This window comes from Lissotriton helveticus, chromosome 8, assembly GCF_964261635.1.
Source record: "Lissotriton helveticus chromosome 8, aLisHel1.1, whole genome shotgun sequence".
Taxonomy (NCBI): Eukaryota; Metazoa; Chordata; class Amphibia; order Caudata; family Salamandridae; genus Lissotriton; species Lissotriton helveticus.
Genome location: NC_136069.1, coordinates 1171251442 through 1171273636, shown reverse-complemented (window position 1 = coordinate 1171273636; position 22195 = coordinate 1171251442). Strand labels below are relative to the sequence as shown.

The window sequence follows — 22195 nt, the reverse complement described above, 5'->3', positions numbered from 1 at the left end:
TTTCCTCTTCTATCCCTCTATTATCCTTCTCAATCCAAATAACTGACTAACATATCCACCACTCAAATTACTTTAACATTTTCACTATACTAATTCACCACTAATTCTTTATGGGTTCCAGAGTAGCGTGCTACTCGCCGAAAATGCGCTTTGCCGCCTCGTCAGGGGTAGTAAGCGCTATATAAATGCAATTACAATACAATACAATATCCTGATTTTTACAGAGACCATAGATGAACACATTCAAGTGTTACACAAAGTGTTAGAAGTGTTGCAAACAAGAGAAATGACTGTAAAACCTAGCAAATGCAAACTTCTAGTAAGAGAGGTTGAATACTTGGGACATCTCACCTCTGAGAAAGGAATCAAGCCAAAATGTTGCAAGGTAAAAGTTATAAGGAATGCCCCACCCCCTGCTGACAAGGATGCTTTAAGTTCCTTCCTTGGTCTATGTGAATACTACGCTAGATTTGTACCAGGTTATGCTCTAATGGTCCAACCATTAAGATGTTTTCTTAAAAGAGGAATGAAATTTGATTGAAATAACTCGACTCATGAAGTGTTTGAGAAAGAAAAATTGTTAGTGGTCAATGCTCCCACCTTGCGTCCATTTGTATCCAATGGTAAATCTTTTATTACGGTAGATACCAGTCTCAAAGGGATGAGGGCAGTCTTTGGACGGTGGGTTGAGGGATGTGAGAACACTATTGCATTTGTCTCTAGAACCTTACCTGGTGCTGAAAGCAATTACAGCAATTGAAAGGTAAGCGCTAGGAATTGTTTGGGCAGTGCAAAAAATGTAAGATGTATATGCCAGGCAAATGTTCAGAAATAATAATTGATCATAAACCTTTAGTCTTCTTATTAGCTGGCAATGGTTTAGGGAAGGCCTCCGCTCGCTCAGTAAGATTGCTGTCCAAGGTACATGAATACGATCTTGTGGTCAAGTACATTCAACTTGGAAAGAACATCCAAACAGACTGTTTATCTCATCTTCCTCATCCTTGTGATAGAGTAGATGATTTTGACAAAGAGTATGTTGTTGGTCTGGTTGATGATGTATCAGTTTGTAATGGGAGTATCTCTCAAAAAGAGTCGTCAGCAGCTATGAAAGAAGATGAAATCCTAGGAAAAGTGGAACACTTTATTAGAACCAAATGGCCTGGCAGTAAAGGGCTCAGTAAGGGATTGAGAAGCTTAGCACAAGTCAGTGAAGAATTGTCATTTGAAAATGGGATTTGTATAAGGAACAGTCTGTTTTTACCTCCTGTCCACTTGAGGGAAAGGATTATTGGCATTAATTTCGGCTACGTGTAAGAAACTTAAATATATTGGTGGCCAGGCCTGGGTCATCAGGTAGCCAGTTACATTGAAGTGTGCCCCCAGTGCGTAGTCTTGGATAAATATTGGAAGTTGAACAAGAAACCCTTACATCCTGTTCCATTTCCTGAAGTGCCTTGGGAAAAGATTGCCTTGGTCCTTTCAATTTGCTCCTGTCAGACAAAAGGTATTTTATTGGTAGCTATCAACTATTTCTCAGAATGGGTTTATTACTTATTTGTAGAGACTGCAAATTCTGCAACGGTGGTGTTTTTCTGGAGAATATTTTCAAAATTGAAGGTGCACCATGCTGTACTGTGACAGACAATGGTTAATCTTTTGTTTCAAGGCAGATTACAAGTTTTTGGGAGAAGTTTGAAATAAAGCACTGTCAAGTTGCATTATGCAGTCCATCTTCCAATGGACTAGTTGAAAGGGCCAACCACATTTTCAAGGAGGGCATTCAGACTGCCATAGAGGATTTTTTGCAGGAAAAGGTTTTGGCATATCTCACTTTACCTCACTCGACTACAGGAGTTACTCCCTTTAAGGCACTCAGAGGCACAGAAGTTAGGTCAAAACTGATAATCAAGTGTTTTTCAAACTTGGCAGCAGGTTCTGTGTTAGTCAGAGGTAGGAATTTGAGAGAAGAGCAACAACGCATTAGAGTTATCAAACAACTGTTGCAGAAGAAACCGTATGAGAGCAAGTCAAGCGTCAAAATTGAGCATTCAACTGTGAATGGCTGGGTCCTGATCAAGAAACCATACAGGGTTTCCAAATGAGAATCATAGTTTCCTCTACCTGTACAGGTGATCAGGGTTAGTAAACTTTGTTTTGGTAGAAGGGAGAGGTTGGTGGAACAAAGATTGTGTGTGGTCAAGCTTACAGAGAATGAAATGGAGATTTTCAATCTCATGTATACTAACAGAGAGGATGAGAATGACACAAATCTGATTTATGATCTTGATTGTGGAATTGCATTGAATCCTCCTGTTCGGGATCACATTCTATCTGGGGCAGCAGACCTGAATGCTTATTCATCCAATGTTGAATGTGTGAAAGCTGGCTCAATATCCGAAGCTAGGGCTGGGAATCACAACAAAGTCACTATTGAGCCTATGAGCTGTAGTGTCCTGCTAGGACACAGTCTAGTTGTTATAGATGTAACCCTACACTAAACACCCACCCACCACAGACGTCACTGGGTCAGGTGACGCTGCCAATAAAAGAGCCAGAGCGCACGTGCTCGTGGCCAGATCTGCTATCCCCTAGCTGGTGTCCCGTGTCATGCTTTACTCTACCATGTGGGCCTAAGGCCCAACACTACATTGGCGACGAGGCCGGTAGTGAAGCCACGCGTGCCACTGCCATTCATCCCGGAAAAAGGGGGAGAGAACTGCCCGCCTGCAGGGCACCCCCTGTAGCAGGGCGCAGCAGCGCCGAGAAGCCGGTGGGCACGTCGGAGCCCCGCAGCCTGCAGCGACCGTGAGGCCCACCGCACCAGACTTCAAGGACGAGCCGACCGGAGCCTACCCGCGTCGGCCGCCACCAACACGCACCTCCAGGAAACAGCGAACCGCCCAGTGCCCACCTGAGACGGCCGCGAAGCAGAGACCCCCACCGGAGAGGTGCACCGGTCGGACGGAGCCCACCCGCCGCGACCGCAGCCCAAGACCTGGCCCGTCGGCCGAAGGTGAGCCGGGAGCGGGAGGTGACTCCCCCCGGAAGACTGTGCACCAAAGCGGAGCCCACCCGCATGGCCTGCGTGGAACGCGGCCGAAAATAAACGTCATATGAAGCAGAACCGGCGGAGCCCACCCGCGGCCTGCCTGCAGCGCCCCCTCCCCCGCCGCGTGTGTGAAGTGCGGCGGAGGGGTGAAAAACTGTGACAAATATGCAGAGCCAGCGGAGCCTACCCGCGGCCTGCCTGTGATGCCCCCTGTCCCCCGCCGCGAGGGTGAAAGGACATAAATTATGCAGGACTCGCGGAGCCTACCCGCGGCCTGCCCGGAGCGTCCCCTGTCCCCGCCGCGTGTGTGAATGGAGGCGGCGGGGTGAATAGTCCCCAAAGAAGCACCAGGAGCTCGAGCGGAGCCCCTCCGCCGCAACACAAACCCTCCACATCGCCCCACAGGCGGGGATAAGAACTGCGGCAAAAGAGCGCCAAAGCGCGAGTGCCCCGCCAGCAGTTTTACCCCGTGCACATAGAGCGGAGGAGAGGCTGAGGAGCAATTAAACAGAGCCGGCGGAGCCCACCCGCGGCCTGCCTCAAGCGTCCCCTGTCCCGGGGAGAGTGACCCGAATGAGCGGAGCCCGCCCGCGTAGTGCAGCACACACAACCCCCCCCGCAGCCCGTGAACACTTGGCCTGCTGCGAGAGGGAGAGAGGGAAAAGCGAGGAGTAAGCAGGGCGGACACCAGCAAAAGGAGGTGTACCTCCACCTCCTAGGCTCCCCGGCTGAGGAGTGAAGCGCCTGCATGCGGCCAGCGCCGCGAGTTCAAATGTGCCCCACCACAACACTACATGTAAAGTGCCGGAGCACCCGGCAAGAAACAGAACTTGTGCCCTGTGAGCACACACAGCAATGCCCAAACACAGACACAAATCAACTGGGCAGCATTCATCCAGCGCACTGCATGAGGCGCCTGTACTTGTCTGCCCCCAAAAGTATACTTAGACTCACCAGGTCACAGCAGCAGCTCCTGCCCCCCTCATGTGCACTGACACAATAGAGTGCTCAACAAGGGAAGACAGTCGTGCGCAAGAAGGAAACAGGCTACACTGCCACCCAGTGGCCAAAGCACAATCACACCTACACACACCAAAGAAACAAGCATTGCACAAACCCACGATGGGTCAATGGCAGCAAGGGGCAACGGACGGAGTAACGCCCCAAGGAACCAAGCAGCAAGTGACCCCCCTGCGCAGCTCATGATGACTGAGGCCAGCTTCCCTGAACGCGCCCAGCAGGCATACAAAACTGGGTGCAGGTTCTGAATGTGACCGGCGTCTATCTCCGTCCTCTCCACGACACAGACACAAAAGGGCTCCACCTGCAATCGGCACAGCTCCCAAGTCGTGCCTACGACCCCCAAGTTAAGAGAAGAGAAATGGACAATCACAAGAGTAGAGGCTCTACACCTCGGTGTTCAGCAGCGCCGAGCCTGCACCGGCGACAACCAGGAAAGCCTGCAAGCAGAGAAAGACTACCGGAGCCTGCTCCAAAGTCAGCACTGCCATCTAGTGGCCTTTCGGCGCCACGACCGTGAACGAAGGAAAACACAACTTCCAGTTAAGCCATCAACAAGGCGAGTGACCACTGCAGGTTTACACTAGCAGCTCCAAGTGTACCTCAGAACAACAGACTCCCTGTAGAAGGCACCCAGCGGCGAACCGCCCATACAGCCAAGCAAGTCAGCACCAGCACAAGCAAATCCATCCAAGCACAAGGACACAGCCACGCCCAAATGACGCCACGTCAACATGCAACCTCCTGAACACATCAGGAGACCGCACAAGAACAAACAAGCCCCAGTAAGCACAAGGGACAGCCTACAGAGGTAAAGCAAGCAGCTGCACCAAGGGGCCTCAGACTGTGCAACGCCCCAAGGAAAGCATCCAACCTCACGCAGCAAGTAAATGCGCAACCCCGCAGAAGACACCCACACGCAAAGGGTCTGCAGATGCCACTTCCAGCGCGACGTGGGAAAGAGGCACAAACGCCTCACCAAGCATCCAAGCACTGACAGAACGTCTGGAGGGAAACGCCTGCCAAGCACTGGAAGAACGTCCAAGGAAAACAACTGCCGAGGTCAAACGACGGAGAGAGCAGCGACGCCCTGTGGCCACCGGTGTTCACCGCAGCATCAACCACTCCCGCCAACGGTCCAAAGCAGCAAGTCCCTGACAACAGCCAAAGCAGCCAGTACCCAACGACTCGCAACAAGCGTCCAAGAATTCCACACCCGCACGACAGGACTGCGCAGCACTGCGCCGGAACGTGCCAGGAATCAAGAGCGCCAAAGTGACGCTACACAGCGACACGCCAATGCCACGGGACAGCACACAAAGGTCCCCAACAGAGACAGCAATGTCTCGCAGCAACCGGAGTGCCATCGTCAGCACGCATGGCAGCATGCACCAGAGTTGCACCAGGAGCGGTGACGCAACCCTCCTCCGCGCAGACAAAGCGCGCCAACGCCAAAACACCGTGACGGTGAATAGCGACCACGAAGAAAATAGCACAGCATGACAACTCATGCCCAAGATGAAAACCGACCACCCAGTCTGGTCACCAAGGAAAGAAAAGCAACAACAGAGAAGATACGACGACAGGTCTAGTCACCAAGCCAATTGAAGACAGTGTCCTACCACATGGACAAGACCACGGATACGACATGTAGAGGGCCCGCTACATGGAGAATCCTGGTTAGCATGAGAAAGCAAGAAAGAAGACCGGACCGCGTCGAGGAAGTGAACGAAGAGGAAAAATGGAGAATCACATCACTCCACAGAGGAGGAGAGAGAACTACAGCACACAGGAACATCGGTGCTGTCCAAGGAGCATCGTAACAATCAGCACACAGGAACATCGGTGCTGTCCAAGGAACATCGCAACATCCGTGTGGATCCCGGTAATCCCTACAACCTGCATTCGAAGAGACCAACCACTGATGAACTGCATGGGTGCCCCGTGAACCTGAAGCCTACCGAAGCAGAGCATACCCGAGCACTAGACAATCCACCCTTGTGGACTACACAAGACTCGACTGTGGCCATGTCCGAAGTTCGGCAGCGACCCGTACAGCCCACGCGATCAAGTGGCGGTCCAGGGGACAAGGGCCTCGGCCGCATATCCTGTGAGAGAGGAATCCGGATAGGAGAGGTGCAGCAGCGGCAGCTCCACGACAGGCAACAGGAAGCATGAAGGCCCCAGGTAATCACCTGGCACCGAGAAACGGTCGGTTGAAGACACTGAACCCATGTCCCAACGGCAAGACCATCCTGGCGGATGACATCAACACCCCCGAGGACATCATGAGAGACTTGGCGGTGAGTCCGTTGGCAGTTCGGCAGCGACGCTTTTGCGCGGCTCATGCGAAGCCCGCACGGCCCACCCGGTCCCGTCGTGTCCTGCAAGAGGGTCCTCCCAGCGTCTCTAGTGAGAGAAGAGTCCAAGCAGGAGAGGCCAGTCTTCAAGGCTCCCGTGAGAGAGGAGTCCAGCAAGAAAGGCAAGTCGGAAGTTACCTGGCCGGACGGAGATGTGAAGGCATCAAGATCATCAAATCCAAAGAAAGACCTCTCGTGCCATGATCGTCTCCTACAACCAACAAGCGTGGTCATCCACTGGACTAGGAACACCTGCGAGACCCCTCAAGGGTCACACCCTTTCTGCTCCCAAAGTGAGAACACTGTATATAAGCGTCAACACAGCAAGACAAGGATGATCCGAAGTACACCGCCGAGGTGAAGCTCATCTGACTGACTTTGTAGTCCTGGAACTTTCTACATTCTCCCAGCCGATCGCCTGAAGAAAATCTGGTGAGGCTACCAACTGTTATTGTTCTGTTTTCTTACAGGTTGGACATTCGCTTTTCCTTTCATTAAAGTTGGGGAGGAATGTAGTGTCCTGCTAGGACACAGTCTAGTTGTTATAGATGTAACCCTACACTAAACACCCACCCACCACAGACGTCACTGGGTCAGGTGACGCTGCCAATAAAAGAGCCAGAGCGCACGTGCTCGTGGCCAGATCTGCTATCCCCTAGCTGGTGTCCTGTGTCATGCTTTACTCTACCATGTGGGCCTAAGGCCCAACACTACATGAGCCACGCACCACTGTTGCACTCTAAAACACGAAGAGTGTCTATCCTCAAGCAGTCAGCAGAAAATTAAGCCTCCCACTAAATTGTTTGACTATGCTCCTAACTGATATTTTGATTATGTTTTCGTTTTTTCTTATTCTTTTCGTTTTATATTTATTTTGAGTTTGTTTTGCTGTTGAATGGAGGGAGTGTGTAGTATTTGGCAAAACATGTATTGTCTCTTTAAACTGGAAATAGAATTTGAGTATGTAATTTATTATTACTGTGCATGAGAACGTTCTCTCCTGCTGCCTGGTGAGAGTCGGTTGGTGAGAGCTTCCCCTGATCAGCTGTTGCCTTTCCGTGGGTTTCTCGTCGTGGAGGTTACCTGAATAATTGTTTTCATCTACGCTTCTGCCTTCAGATTTGATCACTTTCTACAGTCACCCTTTACTACAGATATGGTTCCACTGTCCTCCACTGACGACGACAGCTGCGGGTCCGCCGTCTTGCCAGTAACCAGATGTATGCCAATGACGTCACAAACAACAACTTTGCAGACCTTGAGCAGGGCCGCCCTCAACTGAATCGTTCCTTCCCCCCTCCTACTTTTTTGACAGTTACATGACGCATCGGCTGCGTGAGCTATTCCCGCAGAAGCACCCACGCTTCCGCCTCTCCCTCAGCCGTTCTCCGATTGGTGGCCAGGATAACACATGCTCCTCCCCCCGGCGCGTCACGAGAGTTCTATGGCCGCCCATCCGCTGTCTAAGTCTCCCCTGGGTCTCTCCTGCCACCGGCTGCACATTGCACCGGTCGCCTCCCTCCTGCTCCTCCCCCGGTGCAAGCAGCAGCTCCGAGAAGCCCCGTTGTGTCGTCACCATGGCCTCCCCGGTGGCCGACGAGCCCTTCCCGCTCCACGGACTTCTGCCCAAGAAGGAGACGGGTGCCGCCGGCTTCCTCGCCCGCTTCCCAGAGTACGACGGCCGCGGGACGGTTATTGCTGTGCTGGACACTGGCGTGGACCCTGGGGCGCCGGGTATGCAGGTAACAGAACGTGCATGAAAAGCAGGGACGTGAGCAGATGTGGCGGGTGCAGCTGTTCCCACCCTCCCTTACATCCGTGATTTTTGGGTCAAGAAGCAACACACGGTTCCAAACGCAGACGCCGGCAAGTGTAGCTGGCTTTGTTCCGCTCCTGGAGGGCGTTTGGAAAATGAGCCTTTCCAGACTGCTGAGTACTACACAGTACATCATTGCTACATGCGGGGTCCGCCCAACTGAACATTTCTATGTACTGAAGGTTTATTACCCAGTATATTGTTTTCTATCCCAATGGCTAGGTTTCAGTGTAGTCCGGGCACGCAGTGATGACGAATGTTTTCAAAAGCTGGACGTCACTAGCGGGGGACGCGCCCTTTTTTTGACACAACTACCCAGTCACCGCCAGATTTGTAGTTCCAATGTAACATTTTTAAGTAAGGGCTTTAACATGATTCCACCCTGATAGTGCCACTGATAAAGTATCCGGAATTGACTGACAGTGTCATGATCTGGGGTCTGCTGGCAACTAGTGTGTTAACGTAGCTGACTGTGTGACATTCTTATGTTTGACTTTTGCACCCCTTATGCCACCCTTTGAGTAGTTGATTTTATCACCAGCAGTTGGAAAAGTAAACGTTTTCGACTGTGTATGAAATCAGTTGCATTCCTACAGGAAATTGGTGTTAGCCATTGACATAGATGCAACTTATTTCCATTTCCAAGGTGTGTCATCTTTAACCTTTTTGAGACAATATTTAGCATAGTCATGTTAATCTCTTCTCTATTCGCTTTGGTGATCCACTCCCAAATGCTTTGCCTCACAAAGATGTTTGTTACCTTCTTATGGGCCTGATATTCTTTCAAATATACATGTTCACTGCTGTGCTTTAACCCCCAGCTCTTGAATGTTGGGGGCATAACTGTTAAGAAACTCATATAGACTAATTTTGATATACAATGTGGACAGGTAAGTTGGTGATGGCTGTGTACTTAATTTTGGTTTGAGGCGCCTAACTGGTATTTAATGACGAAATTTTTGAACTCACTTTATTTGGTTGAAAAATTTATATGTTTATCCTGCATCTCCAACCTTTTCTGTATTAAGAGCTTCCTACATTCAATGAAATTCACCCCGTGCTTCTAATAGTGTTGTAATTATGACATCAGAAAAAATTACATTACCGGCCACCTTATGCAAAAATATCAGCAGTGATCACTTCAGTCATCAGACAAGGTTGCCAGCAGTAATGGAACAAAGAATTGATAAAGCCAATCGGTCTAGCCTTTCAATTGCTTTCCCTGACCTTTTCACTTTGACAATAAGTTCTGCTGATGTTGTGTTGTATTGCCAAAAAGTAACAGCATTAGCAAAAATGAAAACCGGGCACAGCAGTATGATGACACTTCGTTTTGCACGCATAACCCAGAAGGTCCATTTATGCATCTTCAGGCCTTCAAAAATCATAAAAATGTAACTTGACTTGGAGGTCTAGTGACTTAAATAATCTACTCAACCTAATTGTAATGCTCTTGACCCATAAACTGGTTTCAAATGCTGTGATCATGGGAAAATATTTTAATTGTTAGAGCCACCATTTTCGTCATTATCACATAAGAGAGTACCTTCAAATCTGTGAGTTCAGCATGTCTCTGTACAAAAAACTCTTATTTTATTTAATAGACTAAACTTTTGCTCCATACAAAATACAAATCTTGCAACAGATAGGATACACATGACCCATGAGTAGCCTCTTAGTTCATTAACAGCATTGTCATCGGGTAGGGGAAAGGAATGTTTTTCAAATCATGTTGAAAAACGATCACTTTTAATAAATACATAACTAAAGCATGAAGTGGTAGTACACTGTCATTTGCAATCAGCAGATTTTACATTGAAATGGATCCAATTTCCCACTGACATGCAGGTTTACTGATAAAACCATATAGTATACAAACAATAATGTTTGGAATTAGTTCGTGCAAATGTGTCATTTGCACATCACCAAGTTCAGTTTTTTGTTTTGCTTCTATTTAACTTTTTGCATTACACTTTTTAATTGCAAAAAGTGTGCTTTCCTAATATATTTTAAAATATTTGAATGTTCAGGCTATTTATTTAAATTTTATGTGTTAGAGAAGAAAACTGACATCTTCAGACAGCTCACTTGACAAAAACCTCTAACTGTAGTAAAAGAAAGAAAAATAAATTCCATTTTCTAAACGGCAATTAGTAAAAAGACAAACTGACATTTGACCTCTTCCCTTGAATAGACCGCAAATGTGTTAGGATATAAACCAGATTCAATGGCATCTTTATTGCTCATTTACTTTCTGAATGAACAGAACACCTGTTCCTTTCCAGCTTAAGTTCACTGCCAGATGGGACTAGAAGATGCTAAAAATAGCTAGTCCTGATAAAATTTCACTCCCAATTGCAAGTGGGCGAGTAGATTTTTCGAGGCCTGATCTTTAAGCGCTGGCCTTTTTTTCCTCATTTTTTAATTTGCTATTTGCTATAAAGCTCGTTAAAGAAAATAGGAGCTGCCCAGTAGCAATTACAGCTGGCCAAGACCTTCCAAAAAAGAAACTAGTTTGTGGGCGGTCCTTGCTGACATCAATGTGGACTGTCACTTTGTGACGGATGCAAACACAGATCTGGCCCAATCGAGTGCTGAGGCAGGAAGGAATGGGATGAAGGCCTAAGAGATGGGCATGCGAAAACCCAGCCATGTTTTTGGGGGAAACAGTTTTTTGTGTGGAGGAGTGATGAGAATAGATCTTAAGTGCAGGTGCCAACTCGAACAAAAAAACCTAGCTGAAAGTAAAGCAGAGTGCTGGTTTGAAGGAGGCTCGTTCCAGGGATTGGGGGGAGGGGCATGCCGTTCTGTTGGAGAGGGGTGGGAGATGAGTGTTTTTGTGCTCAACTGCCTGGAAACCGAAATGGGGGACAGACAAAGAACAGGAGTGGTGGCTAGAATTCTGGTACTGAAGTGAAAGAGAGAGGAGAGACCCGTAGGGAAGGAGCAACAGACAGTTTAATAAGAAGAGAAGTAGTAGTCAACCAGAGAGGAAGAAGGGAAGAGGAAGAGAAACATGGGGAAGAAGTGAAGCGGGGAAGAAGAGACTGCTGAAGAAGTGAAAGCGAGCGAGGGGTAGAAGTGGATAAAAAAGAAAAGAGCCGGAAAAAAGAAGGGACAGGAAAAACAAAATGAGCGTACTAGGAGAGCAACAGGAGGAATTAGTGGGAAAGATGAAGAGAACCGCAGCAAGAAACCAATGCAAAGTAATTAATGAGCGTTGTAGGAAGCTGGCTCTTTACATAGTGGACCAAAAAGAGGTACATTGTGTAAAGAGTCCAGGCAAACCCCAAAGGAATTACAGAGGCACAATTGATACCACAAATCCTCTCTTTTGTGGTAGTGTGGGCGAGCACTTATGTATATCAGAAGGTAGTCAGTAGGAGAATGCTGAGATAGAAGAAACGACACTGATGGGAGGGCACAGATGGATTAACTATGGTGCCTAGAAAGAAAAGGGGGGGAAAGGGACCTGTCAACAAAAGCTGATTAAGTCCTATCAGCCCACCTACTGGCGGAGCCTCATCATGTAGGACTTCCCAACCTCTGACAGTGTGCAATCGCCCTGTGTATATTAGCAATGCAACACTGGACCAGGGTACGGTTATCGCAGTTGTTCGTACAAAAGGTAGGGCTGATATGTGCAGTGCAAAAAAATTAAATCAAGTGAAGTGTACTAAAATGACTATCAAGGCAAACAAAGACCTTTAATAGTGTTCGCCTGGACGTCAGATTAAAAGATAGTGAGGGGACAGTGTGAAAGAATCACTGTCTGACTTGCTTGGAAAAAATCCAACACGATCTGTATAGGGCCAACATGTTTCTGCCTTTATGTAAAAAATCACTGGCATTCGTCAGGGCCAAGCTCATATATGCTACTGCATAACCACTATCATATGTGGTGAAATAATGGAAAAACAAATTTATCAACAGATAGAATAAGTGTGGTCAATTAAGACCATCCTACCGCATCTTCTTTATATTGCAAAATTTAATGCAACAGATCTTCCCTGTGTAAAAAGAAAAAACAAAGAAGAAAACACCATGTAGATATTATTCATACAAAATCCTCAATATTCAAATGTTATACAAGTAATACATGAGGTGTATGACTGTACCCAACCAGTGCCATGGCTGTGGTGAGCCCATCCACCAGAATATGAGTGTAATCCAGGGCGGGGGTGCATTGCTGCAGTGGTCTAATACTGCCTCTGAGAGAGAGCCTGCAGCACATTCCTACATGGTATGGCATGCACCATGTGGAGGATGCCACACTGTGTAGGAAGGAAGGTTCAATTCCAGGAGGGCTCAACATGTGCCCCCACCGCATGCACCCAGAGACCCAGAATCAGCCCGGGGTCCTGTTAGGACCTCCTTACCTGCATGTCTGCCTCCCCTTTTCATGGTGGGAATGGCAGTGGAAATGCAAGTCAGAATATGCTCAGCGGTGCCAGCATCGGCACCGCCAGCATATTCAGGCCGTTGTCAGACTGCCGCCGCAGCAGGATCCATGATCACATTGGAGGAGTTGGTCTCGTGGCTGTCTCATCGCTACACTTCTAATATGGCAGTTGTACCGCCAGGATGGTGGTGGTCGGACTGCCACTACGAATACGGTGGTCCTGAGGACTGCCGAACTTGTAATAAGGCCCTCAGTGCATTTTCTGGATCGGTAATGTTATCCTATTGGGAAAAAATCACATATTGCATTCGGGCACTTAACAACAACTTAGAGGACTGTTCTTCAGGATGTAAGGTGAGTATGTGGGGCAGTATCCAGGCCATGCCAACAGGTCACGTCATGAAGCTCTGGGGTGTCCGGGTGCAGAGATGTGTAATGACATCGGATGTTCTATTCACTTTAATGGAGAACAGTCCGGTTACAAAGAGGCTGCAAGCTAGGACTGGGGGGGTACCAGTCAGAGAGAATCCATAAGGGGGGACTCAACCTTGAGATGCTCAGGCATGTAGGGACCCCATCGGTCCACTACTCTATGGGCTGTGGAGCTCCGGTGCAGTGATGTCTTTAGGTTGGAGTCTGGCACAGGAGTCTCTCACGGTTTGATGAGGGGTCAGAAACAGGCTGCAGGCGGCAACTGAAAGTCCAGTCTGGGCGAACCAAGCATGGGCTTAGCTCTTGTGGGCCTGGGGACCCTATTGGCACGGTCAACTCCCTTGTATTCTGGCTCTGGAGCATGAGTGCATAGGTGCTTAGTGGCAGCAGCCACAGACTCGCATCTTTGTCTTTGTTTTGCAGAAGAGGAGCAAAAAGGACACTCACAAAGTGGGTCTCGCTGTCCCTCGACGTGCAGGTCGGTCTTCCTCGACATTTGTGTCTGCACTGGGCACAACAGCCCTTGGCTACTGCAAGGAGTCCAGTATAACCTAGTGATTAGTATTGTGTGGCTCCGGTCGCTCCTGGCATCCCTACACTTGGCGGGAGGATGGATCTGACCTATAGGAGCTCTGCTACTTCTTTCTGGGTGGTTGCTGCATCAGTAGTCCCCTTAGGCAGAAGGTCGGTGTACCGGGTCTTGCTCTTTGCTGCCTGCGACTGCAGAGTAGTAGCTCCTCTACTCCAAGGGAGTTATTTGGCAATTTGCAAGGCATCGGCACTGGCAGCCCTCCCGGTTTCATAAGGCCTGCACTGCGGCAGGATGGAGCAGTTTGTCTACGAGGGTAGGGTGCAGCAGGCAGGTCAACAGGATGGGGTCAAGTCAGTCGTGCTCCTTGGTTTTCAGGTCAGCAGTCTTCTTTGGCCACTTCTTATTTTGGTCTGTAGAAATCTGAAGACCTGGTATTGGGGGAGGGGTCTCTAAATGCTCAATTTAGGACTGTTACAGGGAGTGAGGGGTAGTAGCCAATGGGCTACTTACCCCTGGAATCACTACACCCCCTAGATGACCACTTCCTTCGCGGGGTGGGCCTCATTCCTAATTCCCCCACATACAAGATGGTGGAATTCCAAAAGTCACATTCTCTTCCAGCTGATTGTCCTGCCTGTCCTGGTGCCAGATGACCCATGGCAAGGGGGTCCGCATTCTCGCCTGTGAGGAAAGTCAGAGTTTCATAACAAAGGCAGCTGGCTCTTTGATACTCCCTGCCTTGGAATGCTAATTTTACCAGCCTTCCTGGAGGAGGACGTCATAACACCTGTCGCCAGAGCATGCATTGTTCCAGACCTCCTGAGAGTTGAGGCTGTCACCTCCTGTAGGTCAGAAACCCTTCTGGTGGTGGTAGACTGGACCAGACCAGTCAGCTAGCTCACTAGAGGGCTGATGGGTTTCAAGGGGTACCTCTAATGTACCCTCTGGGTGCATGTATTAGTAAATCCATCACTGTGGGTTTATTAATATGAGCTGTTTGATACCAAACACCATTTGTTTCAGTGAATCCATCAGGTAGTTGGGGAACTCGTTTTGACCAGTTCCCAGTACATACCTTAAGATGGCTTCCCTGTTTACTTGTAATAAAACTAGCCAGCCCAGAGTCATATCTGCTCATGCAGAGATGTCTTCGCATGTAATGTAATGCACCCTGCCGTAGGACTGTAAGGGCTGCTGTAGGGGTGACTTAAAAATATTACCTTCGGTGTTTTAGGAGGCATGGTATACAAGTGTGTGTTATGTTGTGGTCTCACTTTTTAAATCACCTTGTCACACAGCCTGCAGTGGTGTCATGAGTCCTAGTTAGGCCAAGTAGAACCCCTTGACATTTTTACATGTACACAAACCTTTTCCTAAGGCTACCTTCACTTTGCCACATCAACCTTTGACACACTTTTACAATTGTAACTCTCGGGTTGGTTAGTTTCTCGGAAACACTGACCTTGCTAACACAAATAAACTTTGTGAGAACACCATTACATTGCCTTGGCATTCTGTACAAGGCCCTCACATGTGTTGTGAAAATGTTGGTTTTTTTACATCCAAATGGTGACACAGCTAACTGTGGAATACAATCAATGGCAGCCTGATCACAATCTCGGCCCAAGGCAAGGATGCCATTTTCTATATATACTCTTTTGTTTCCTAGTATAATCTGGGGAAATCCGTATTTGTAAAGTGCAAACTACTCACCCTTTCAGGTCTCAAGGCGCTGGGGGCGGTTGTGGAAATTAAGTGAGCTATTGCCCAGAGTCACAGGGTGCTGAGCTGCCGCCGGAGCCGGGGATCGATCCGCGAAACCTGTGCTCCGAAGTCGGCTGCCCTGGCCGCTGCACCACACCTCTCCACTTTGGCTGACTTTGAGGGGTTCTTGCATGCTGACGCTCGCCCAGCAGCAGACTGACATATCCGTGAGGGGTTTCCAGATCGTGACCAAGATGGGTTTCTACATTCTTACCCACCTGATAACGGTGTTGGATCATTCAGTAGGGGGTTTCTTGGCAGAAGATACATTTACACCCTAGACACGTAGGTTAGGGTTTACATAGTTGGAGTATGCTAGATTGTTACATATGCTTGCATGTATGCATTGTCTCAGCAAGATGGTGCAACGCTTCGTCCTGTTCACTGTTGTGACACTTATTATAAAGTTTGTTTTAGTTTATTGACCATTGCAGCACATATTCTTTTATACAAGAATCACTTTGGTTCAATAAACATTGAAAACATCCCTTTGTGCATTCTTTGTCTATTTCTCTAAGCAAACAAGAGCACGAGTATCTGTGCGAAAGGTTCCTGGTTTGTCACCATGGTTCCTGTGGGAACATGGTTGTCATGTTAAGTCGTTGCCTTAACTATTTGCTCCCAGTCTATGTTGGTGGGGAGGGGCTTATGTTGGCACTGTGTGCTAGTTCTAAGAGACAACATATTCCGAAGGGGTACCTGAAATCAGTCTGGCACCATCCTAAGTTTGTTGTCCACAAATGCGCTGTTCCTGCTGATTAGTGGAAACTACACGACATGGCTCCGCCAACTTTGGTTGATTTTTTTATTATGTATGGATCAACTGAGTAGTTCAATTGCGCCTTCTAAGAGATCCCTACAAATCTTATAATCAGAGATTCCCAACTACAACAGACATATCTTCCTCCGCTGAGTAGGTATATCCAATGTGTTTGCTATTGGTAATTCAAGCTTGAAAGGATCTAACCTGGATTTTTCTTTACCCAAAGCTATCGGTCAGTGAACTCGGCAGATGCAACTGTCCTCAATGTCAGCTCTGTGGTCCACCCCAGCACATTGGTCCTACACCAGAGAAGAATCACCAGCACAATCTCCATTATCTCCGACCACATAAAATCCATCTTTGAGAGAAAGTGGCAACAGTATGAACACCAAGCTCAAGTAAAACTCTGAGTGGCTTCGCACTGAATGTGACTGTGCGCTTACAAGACCAAAAGCTTCTAACTGAAAAGTCAGCCAACATGCCACCCCCTCTTTTTTTAGGTCGAGCTGATGTTGCATTCATGCGAAGCATGAATGCATCAGCTCGACAACTTATGCTGCCCGTATTTAGGAGAGTGGACAGCTACCAGACGCGCGCTTTGACGAGGTCGGATTTCACCTCGGGAGCGAGCGTCTGATAGCTGCGCATGCGTGGTGCAAGCCCTGGCTCTCACACAGACACAGACAGCCCCCACCCCTCTGCATGCACGCACGCACACACACACACACACACACACGCGCGCATGCACACGCAGGCATACGGCACACATACAGGCACACTATCCCCTACCTCGCATTCTCTCTCAATCACACACAGTCACGCATGCGCACACACTTTCCTTCGCGCACACACGCACACACGCGCGCACACACTCCCACCTCCCCACCCCCCCAGGCATACACACAGGCACGCACGCACTTCACATCAGCCCTGGGCCCCACTCACCGACTGCGCTCTTCCGGCGGGGCTCCTCACGGCGCGGCGCGTCTCATCCTTTAAATCGGGGCTCCCTCAGGTCAGAGGAGCCCCGCAACAGGCGCCACACTCCTCCTTTTCCCCGGCCCCCTCCTGGGGACCCGGGCTACCCCAGACGTCAGGGCGCTCCATGCGCCGGCAGCTTGCAGCTCGCGGACCTCGGGAGGCGGGACTTCCGGTCGGCCGCGAGCGGATTGGCCGGCCGGGCAAGAGCTTCCGGGTCGCCGCAAGATCAGCTTTCAGCGGCGCCGGCACACGGAGCTCGCTTCTCCAGGCTCGGACTGCCCCTGTGACTTGGATTTTGCCCACCAGGACCGTCCGAGGGAAGGCGGTGAGGACTCGTTTTTAAAGGTAGTTGTATTTGTGATGAAATGCAGGCTGTGAAGACAAAAGTTCCACAATCGGGTGCCTGAATCTGAATGTCTCACTCCACATGTGCAAGTATTAAAGCAACCGGATAGCAAACACAATCACAGTCATATGAAAACGAAGGAAGTACTTCAGAACATGGGTAACAAAAATATTTTTTTTGGGATCCATTTCACGGCGAAGCCTGCAACACATCTTCCTGCCAGCAGGTCTCCCAGCCTGTTCCCAACCCGTAGTTATCTGTCAGCCCTTCTCCCAGCGCACAGCTCTCCGAGCCCATACCGTTTCCTGGCCGCACAGTTCCCTTTCCCTGTTTCTGCCCACATGTCTCGGTCTGCACCCCTCCATGCCTGTACCTCTCCCCGGCTGCTCCGCTCCATCAACCTTCGCAGCCCATTGCTCTTCCTGCCCACACATCGCCATACATTTTCCCAGCCGGTTCTGCCCTTTCTTCCCTCCTCCTCCTTTCCCCCCTTCACCTCTACCCTGTGCTGTCCTGACCTACTCCCTTTTGTACCTCAGCCCCAATGCCTGCTACTCCCAGCTCCATTCACCGCGCCTTTTCGCCTCCTTCCTCAGGTAATAATAACTCCTGCGTCACATAGCGCTTCATAAAGCGCCGCTGCCATATCTAAGCCCATGAAATAAGAGAAGGTAAGAGATGGTACTATCAGTGAGTGCTACTCTCCGGTTTACTTTGAAAACATGGTCACACAACTCGGGGGTTTCCTGCAGCTTGTGTTGGGGTCCTCCAGCCTCAGTGACGTGTGGGCGCCCTTCACTGGAGCAGGCTCCCAGGGTCACACACTGACGCAGCGCTTGCACTGCTGCGGGCACCGAGGGTGCTGCACTGACTGTGGTGGTGGGCCTGGGCCAGGCCAAAAAATAGCCGAGCTTGAGTTGTGTACTTCCCTCAGATTCATCCAGTGTTTTTTTAATGACCTTTGAATCCTCCTGGCATGCGGCTTCCTGTGTTTCAGGGGGAGGAAGAGGGAACAATGGTGGCTGCGGTGCTCTTACCTCACTTTTTCTCAGAGATAGAGGCTCAGCTTTATCTCGTGGGCTAGGTGGAAAGTCTTCCCCAGAGAAGGCTCCGGGGACCGGCCTCTCAGACACACACTGGCTGGTGGTGGTGGAGTTACTCTACGCCCAGAGTCTAGCCTCTCAGACAGAGTCAAACACGGCCTCTGTGGTGGGGTTACCCGGCCTCTCGGACACAGCCTTAGTAGTGGGGTTAGCCGTTCTCACGCACAGTGACTGTGGGTTCTCTAGTGAGAGACAGTGCTGCGGCACTGCGAGTCCTCTAGTGAGAGTGCTGCAGCAGTGACTGAGTGCACCAGTGAGAGAGAGGGATGCAGCACTGTGAGTGCTCTAGTGAGTGCTGCAGCAGTGACTGCGTGCTACAGTGAGAGAGAGTGCTGCAGCAGCGACTGCGTGCTACAGTGAGAGAGAGGGATGCAGCAGTGAATGATTGCTCCAGTGAGAGAGAGTGCTGCGGCACTGCGAGTGCTCTTGTGAGAGTGCTGCAGCAGTGACTGTGTGCTCCAGTGAGAGAGAGGGATGCAGCACTGTGAGTGCTCTAGTGAGTGCTGCAGCAGTAACTGCGTGCTACAGTGAGAGGGAGTGCTACAGCAGTGAATGAGTGCTACAGTGAGAGAGAGTGCTACAGCAGTGAATGAGTGCTAACGTGAGAGGGAGTGCTGCGGCACTGCGAGTGCTCTTGTGAGAGTGCTGCAGCAGTGACTGAGTGCTCCAGTGAGAGAGAGTGATGCAGCACTGTGAGTGCTATAGTGAGAGAGAGTGCTACAGCAGTGAATGAGTGCTACAGTGAGAGAGAGTGCTACAGCAGTGAATGATTGCTCCAGTGAGAGGGAGTGCTGCGGCACTGCGAGTGCTCTAGTGAGAGGGAGTGCTGCGGCACTGCGAGTGCTCTAGTGAGAGTGCTGCAGCAATTACTGAGTGCTAGTTTTAGTTAGTCATACACCATATGAATGTTACAGTCTCTTAAAGTGAAACTCCCCCAAAAGGAGTGTTATCTTCACAATATTGAGATTACAGGGGTATCCTAATAAACATAATATTGGCTGGTGATCAGGAGCGATCTGCTTCTACTCTTGCCCTTCCGGAGCAGCTATGCCAGGCTGTCTAGGGTATCTCTTTTCCAGTTTCCTAAAGTGTGTATATCTAAGATGTCTTTTATATTTGAGTTTTATTTATACCATTATTTGCCGCATTATTGACAAATATATATGATTTAGTATCCTGAAGGCATGCCTTACTTCTCTTCCCATTTAATAGGCTGTTCAAATACACTGAACATAATCTTCACAAAATTTATTTACAAAAGTTTAATCTATTGCCATTATAAATTACAATAACTTTTATTTAAGTATTAATAAAAAAAAAATTAAAAGCCATTGTTATTTTTAATATCAATACATCTAAGTCACGTAAATACAACACATTGCATTACAAATGCTATAGGTATCACATTTGCGAAAGTTAAAACTATTAGCATTGTAAATGACAAAGCTATTAATTTCGCTATTTTCAAAACCAACACATAAGTAAAACATTTGTCATTTACAAGACCAATAGCTCAAACTTTCCTAATGCGAGACCTATTGCATTGCAAATGCTTGTTTCCTTTTGCGGAACAGTTCCTTTTGTTTGGCTGCAAGATTGTGCCATACAACCTAGGGAGAGCTCTGCATTTGAAGAGCCTGTTGCTTCTTCCTTTTCATACGAAATGGGTACATTTCAGAAATGTGGCCTCCAGTTTCTGTCAAAAAATTTGGAATGAGTTCTCACTGGCACTATCACATTGACTGCTTGGAGTAGTCACTGTTAGTATTGATAGTTCCCTGGATAAAGCTGTGGTCAGTAAATCATTTGACTGCACCAAGGTCACCTGCTGGTTAAGAGCTTAAATAATATTCAGGACTTTCTCCTCCCAAAAAATAAGTCGAACTATTATGTACAGATATGTTGGTTTGTTCAGTGGGCAACAGATTTAATTCTCTTTTGGTATAAGTACACTTTACAAATCAGTCTTATGATGCATCTACAACATCAATATTAACAGTGAAATTACAATGCACTGATAAAATTGAAAGATGTTCCTACCTTCTAGGTCTGATACGAACTTGCCTGTTTTAATATTTTCTTTTTGTTAAGTTTTCTAACAGTAACAGTTTAAATACTTTATTAAGACAATCATGCCTATTAAAGTGGCTGCAGCATAAAAGGTGATGTAAGGGAACAAAATCAATGCATAAAAAGCAGGGTCACCATGCACATCACAGTCCGTTCATGAAAGGTTAAGGCATCTGTGGCGCATAGCGTGCTGTTGTAAAGAAACATCTGTTGTGAATCAAGACATTTAGCAGTGAATTTACATCCAATGCTAAGATCAAACTAGCCACACTAAGTATACACATAACAAATCCCATTAACTGCCAAGAAGATAATAAATCTCAGGATAGACTGGTCTACGAGCAATGGTTGTGGTGAAACTGTAAATAATTTAAAGCTTCTGGAACTAAGCATAATGGCATTTCATTTCTGTTAATCTATTCTAAAAAAATAGAAATCGTCCGGGGACCAAAAATTAGAAAAAGTGCCAGGCGCTGTTATTAAAAATGCAGAATATTCACAAGCAACTGTACTAAAAACTGTTTGCTGACATCAGAAACTGTTATCAAAAAGGTGGTCCATATGGGGGAAGAGTAATTGACTTTCACCGCAATATCGATGTAAAGAAATATTCAGTAGATTTATTTCAATTATGCGGTAAGTGTATTTGTTTAATTCTACTCATAAATGAGACGGCATTCATATTTTTCAAAAGATAAGGTGCTCCTACAGAGTGACTGCGCAGTGAGAGTTGGTAAAGTGAAGTATGCTTGTGTTCTATACAAAATATATACATGTGACTGATTGTGAAAGTATGTTGTTACAAATGACACACTCCTAGTATGGGTGTCAAGAGAGACAATCAACATTTAAAACTAGCCCACACATGATGTTATCAACATTTCGACCCCTTAGCACAATTCTTTAGATCGGGGTCATCATCCGGTCCGAATATGAACGGGAGTAAGCCCGGCGGCAATGAGTTTACAATAAAACTCCCAGTGTACATATCAAGCAGATGGCAATGAAATAAACTGTATTCAAAATAACTGCACCCTGGTCCTATATTCAAACGTTGAACTCGGGGACCTACTTGACTCAACCTCCCCAGACGTCGCCTTCCTGACGGAGACCTGGCTGAACCCCGTCTCGGCACCCGACATAGCCATAGCTGTCCCGGAAGGCTACAAGATCACCCGCAAGGACCGCACCAACAGAGCGGGAGGAGGAATCGCCATCGTCCACAGGAACACTCTGAGTCTCGACCAACACCGACGACACCCTCAGCACCGCCGAACACCTGCACTTCCAGATCCACACCGACCCCAGCACCACCCTGAGAGGAACCGTCATCTACAGACCGCCCGGACCCCGACCACAGTTCAGCGACTCCATCGTCAACTTCGTCAGCACACACGCCCTCGCCTCCATGGACTACATCCTTCTCGGGGACCTGAACTTCCACCTCGAGAACAATGACAACACCAACTCCACCACCCTGATCGACAACCTAGCCAACCTCGGACTCGGACAACTCGTCACAACACCCACCCACTCCGCCGGTCACAAGCTTGA

At 48.3% G+C, this 22195-nt stretch overlaps 1 protein-coding gene across 2 annotated transcripts in view; it reads left to right on the top strand.

The window, feature by feature from the left end:
- The first annotated feature begins 7850 nt into the window (after nucleotides 1-7850).
- Nucleotides 7851-22195, top strand: part of TPP2 (tripeptidyl peptidase 2) — a 596335-nt gene continuing 581990 nt past the window's right edge. The window contains exon 1 of one of the 2 annotated variants that reach the window (XM_078658083.1): nucleotides 7851-8174. In XM_078658083.1, the coding sequence (XP_078514209.1) occupies nucleotides 8010-8174 (165 nt within the window). In that variant the 5' untranslated portion in view covers nucleotides 7851-8009. The remainder of the gene's footprint in view (nucleotides 8175-22195) is intronic. The other variant, XM_078658084.1, reaches the window with a different exon arrangement.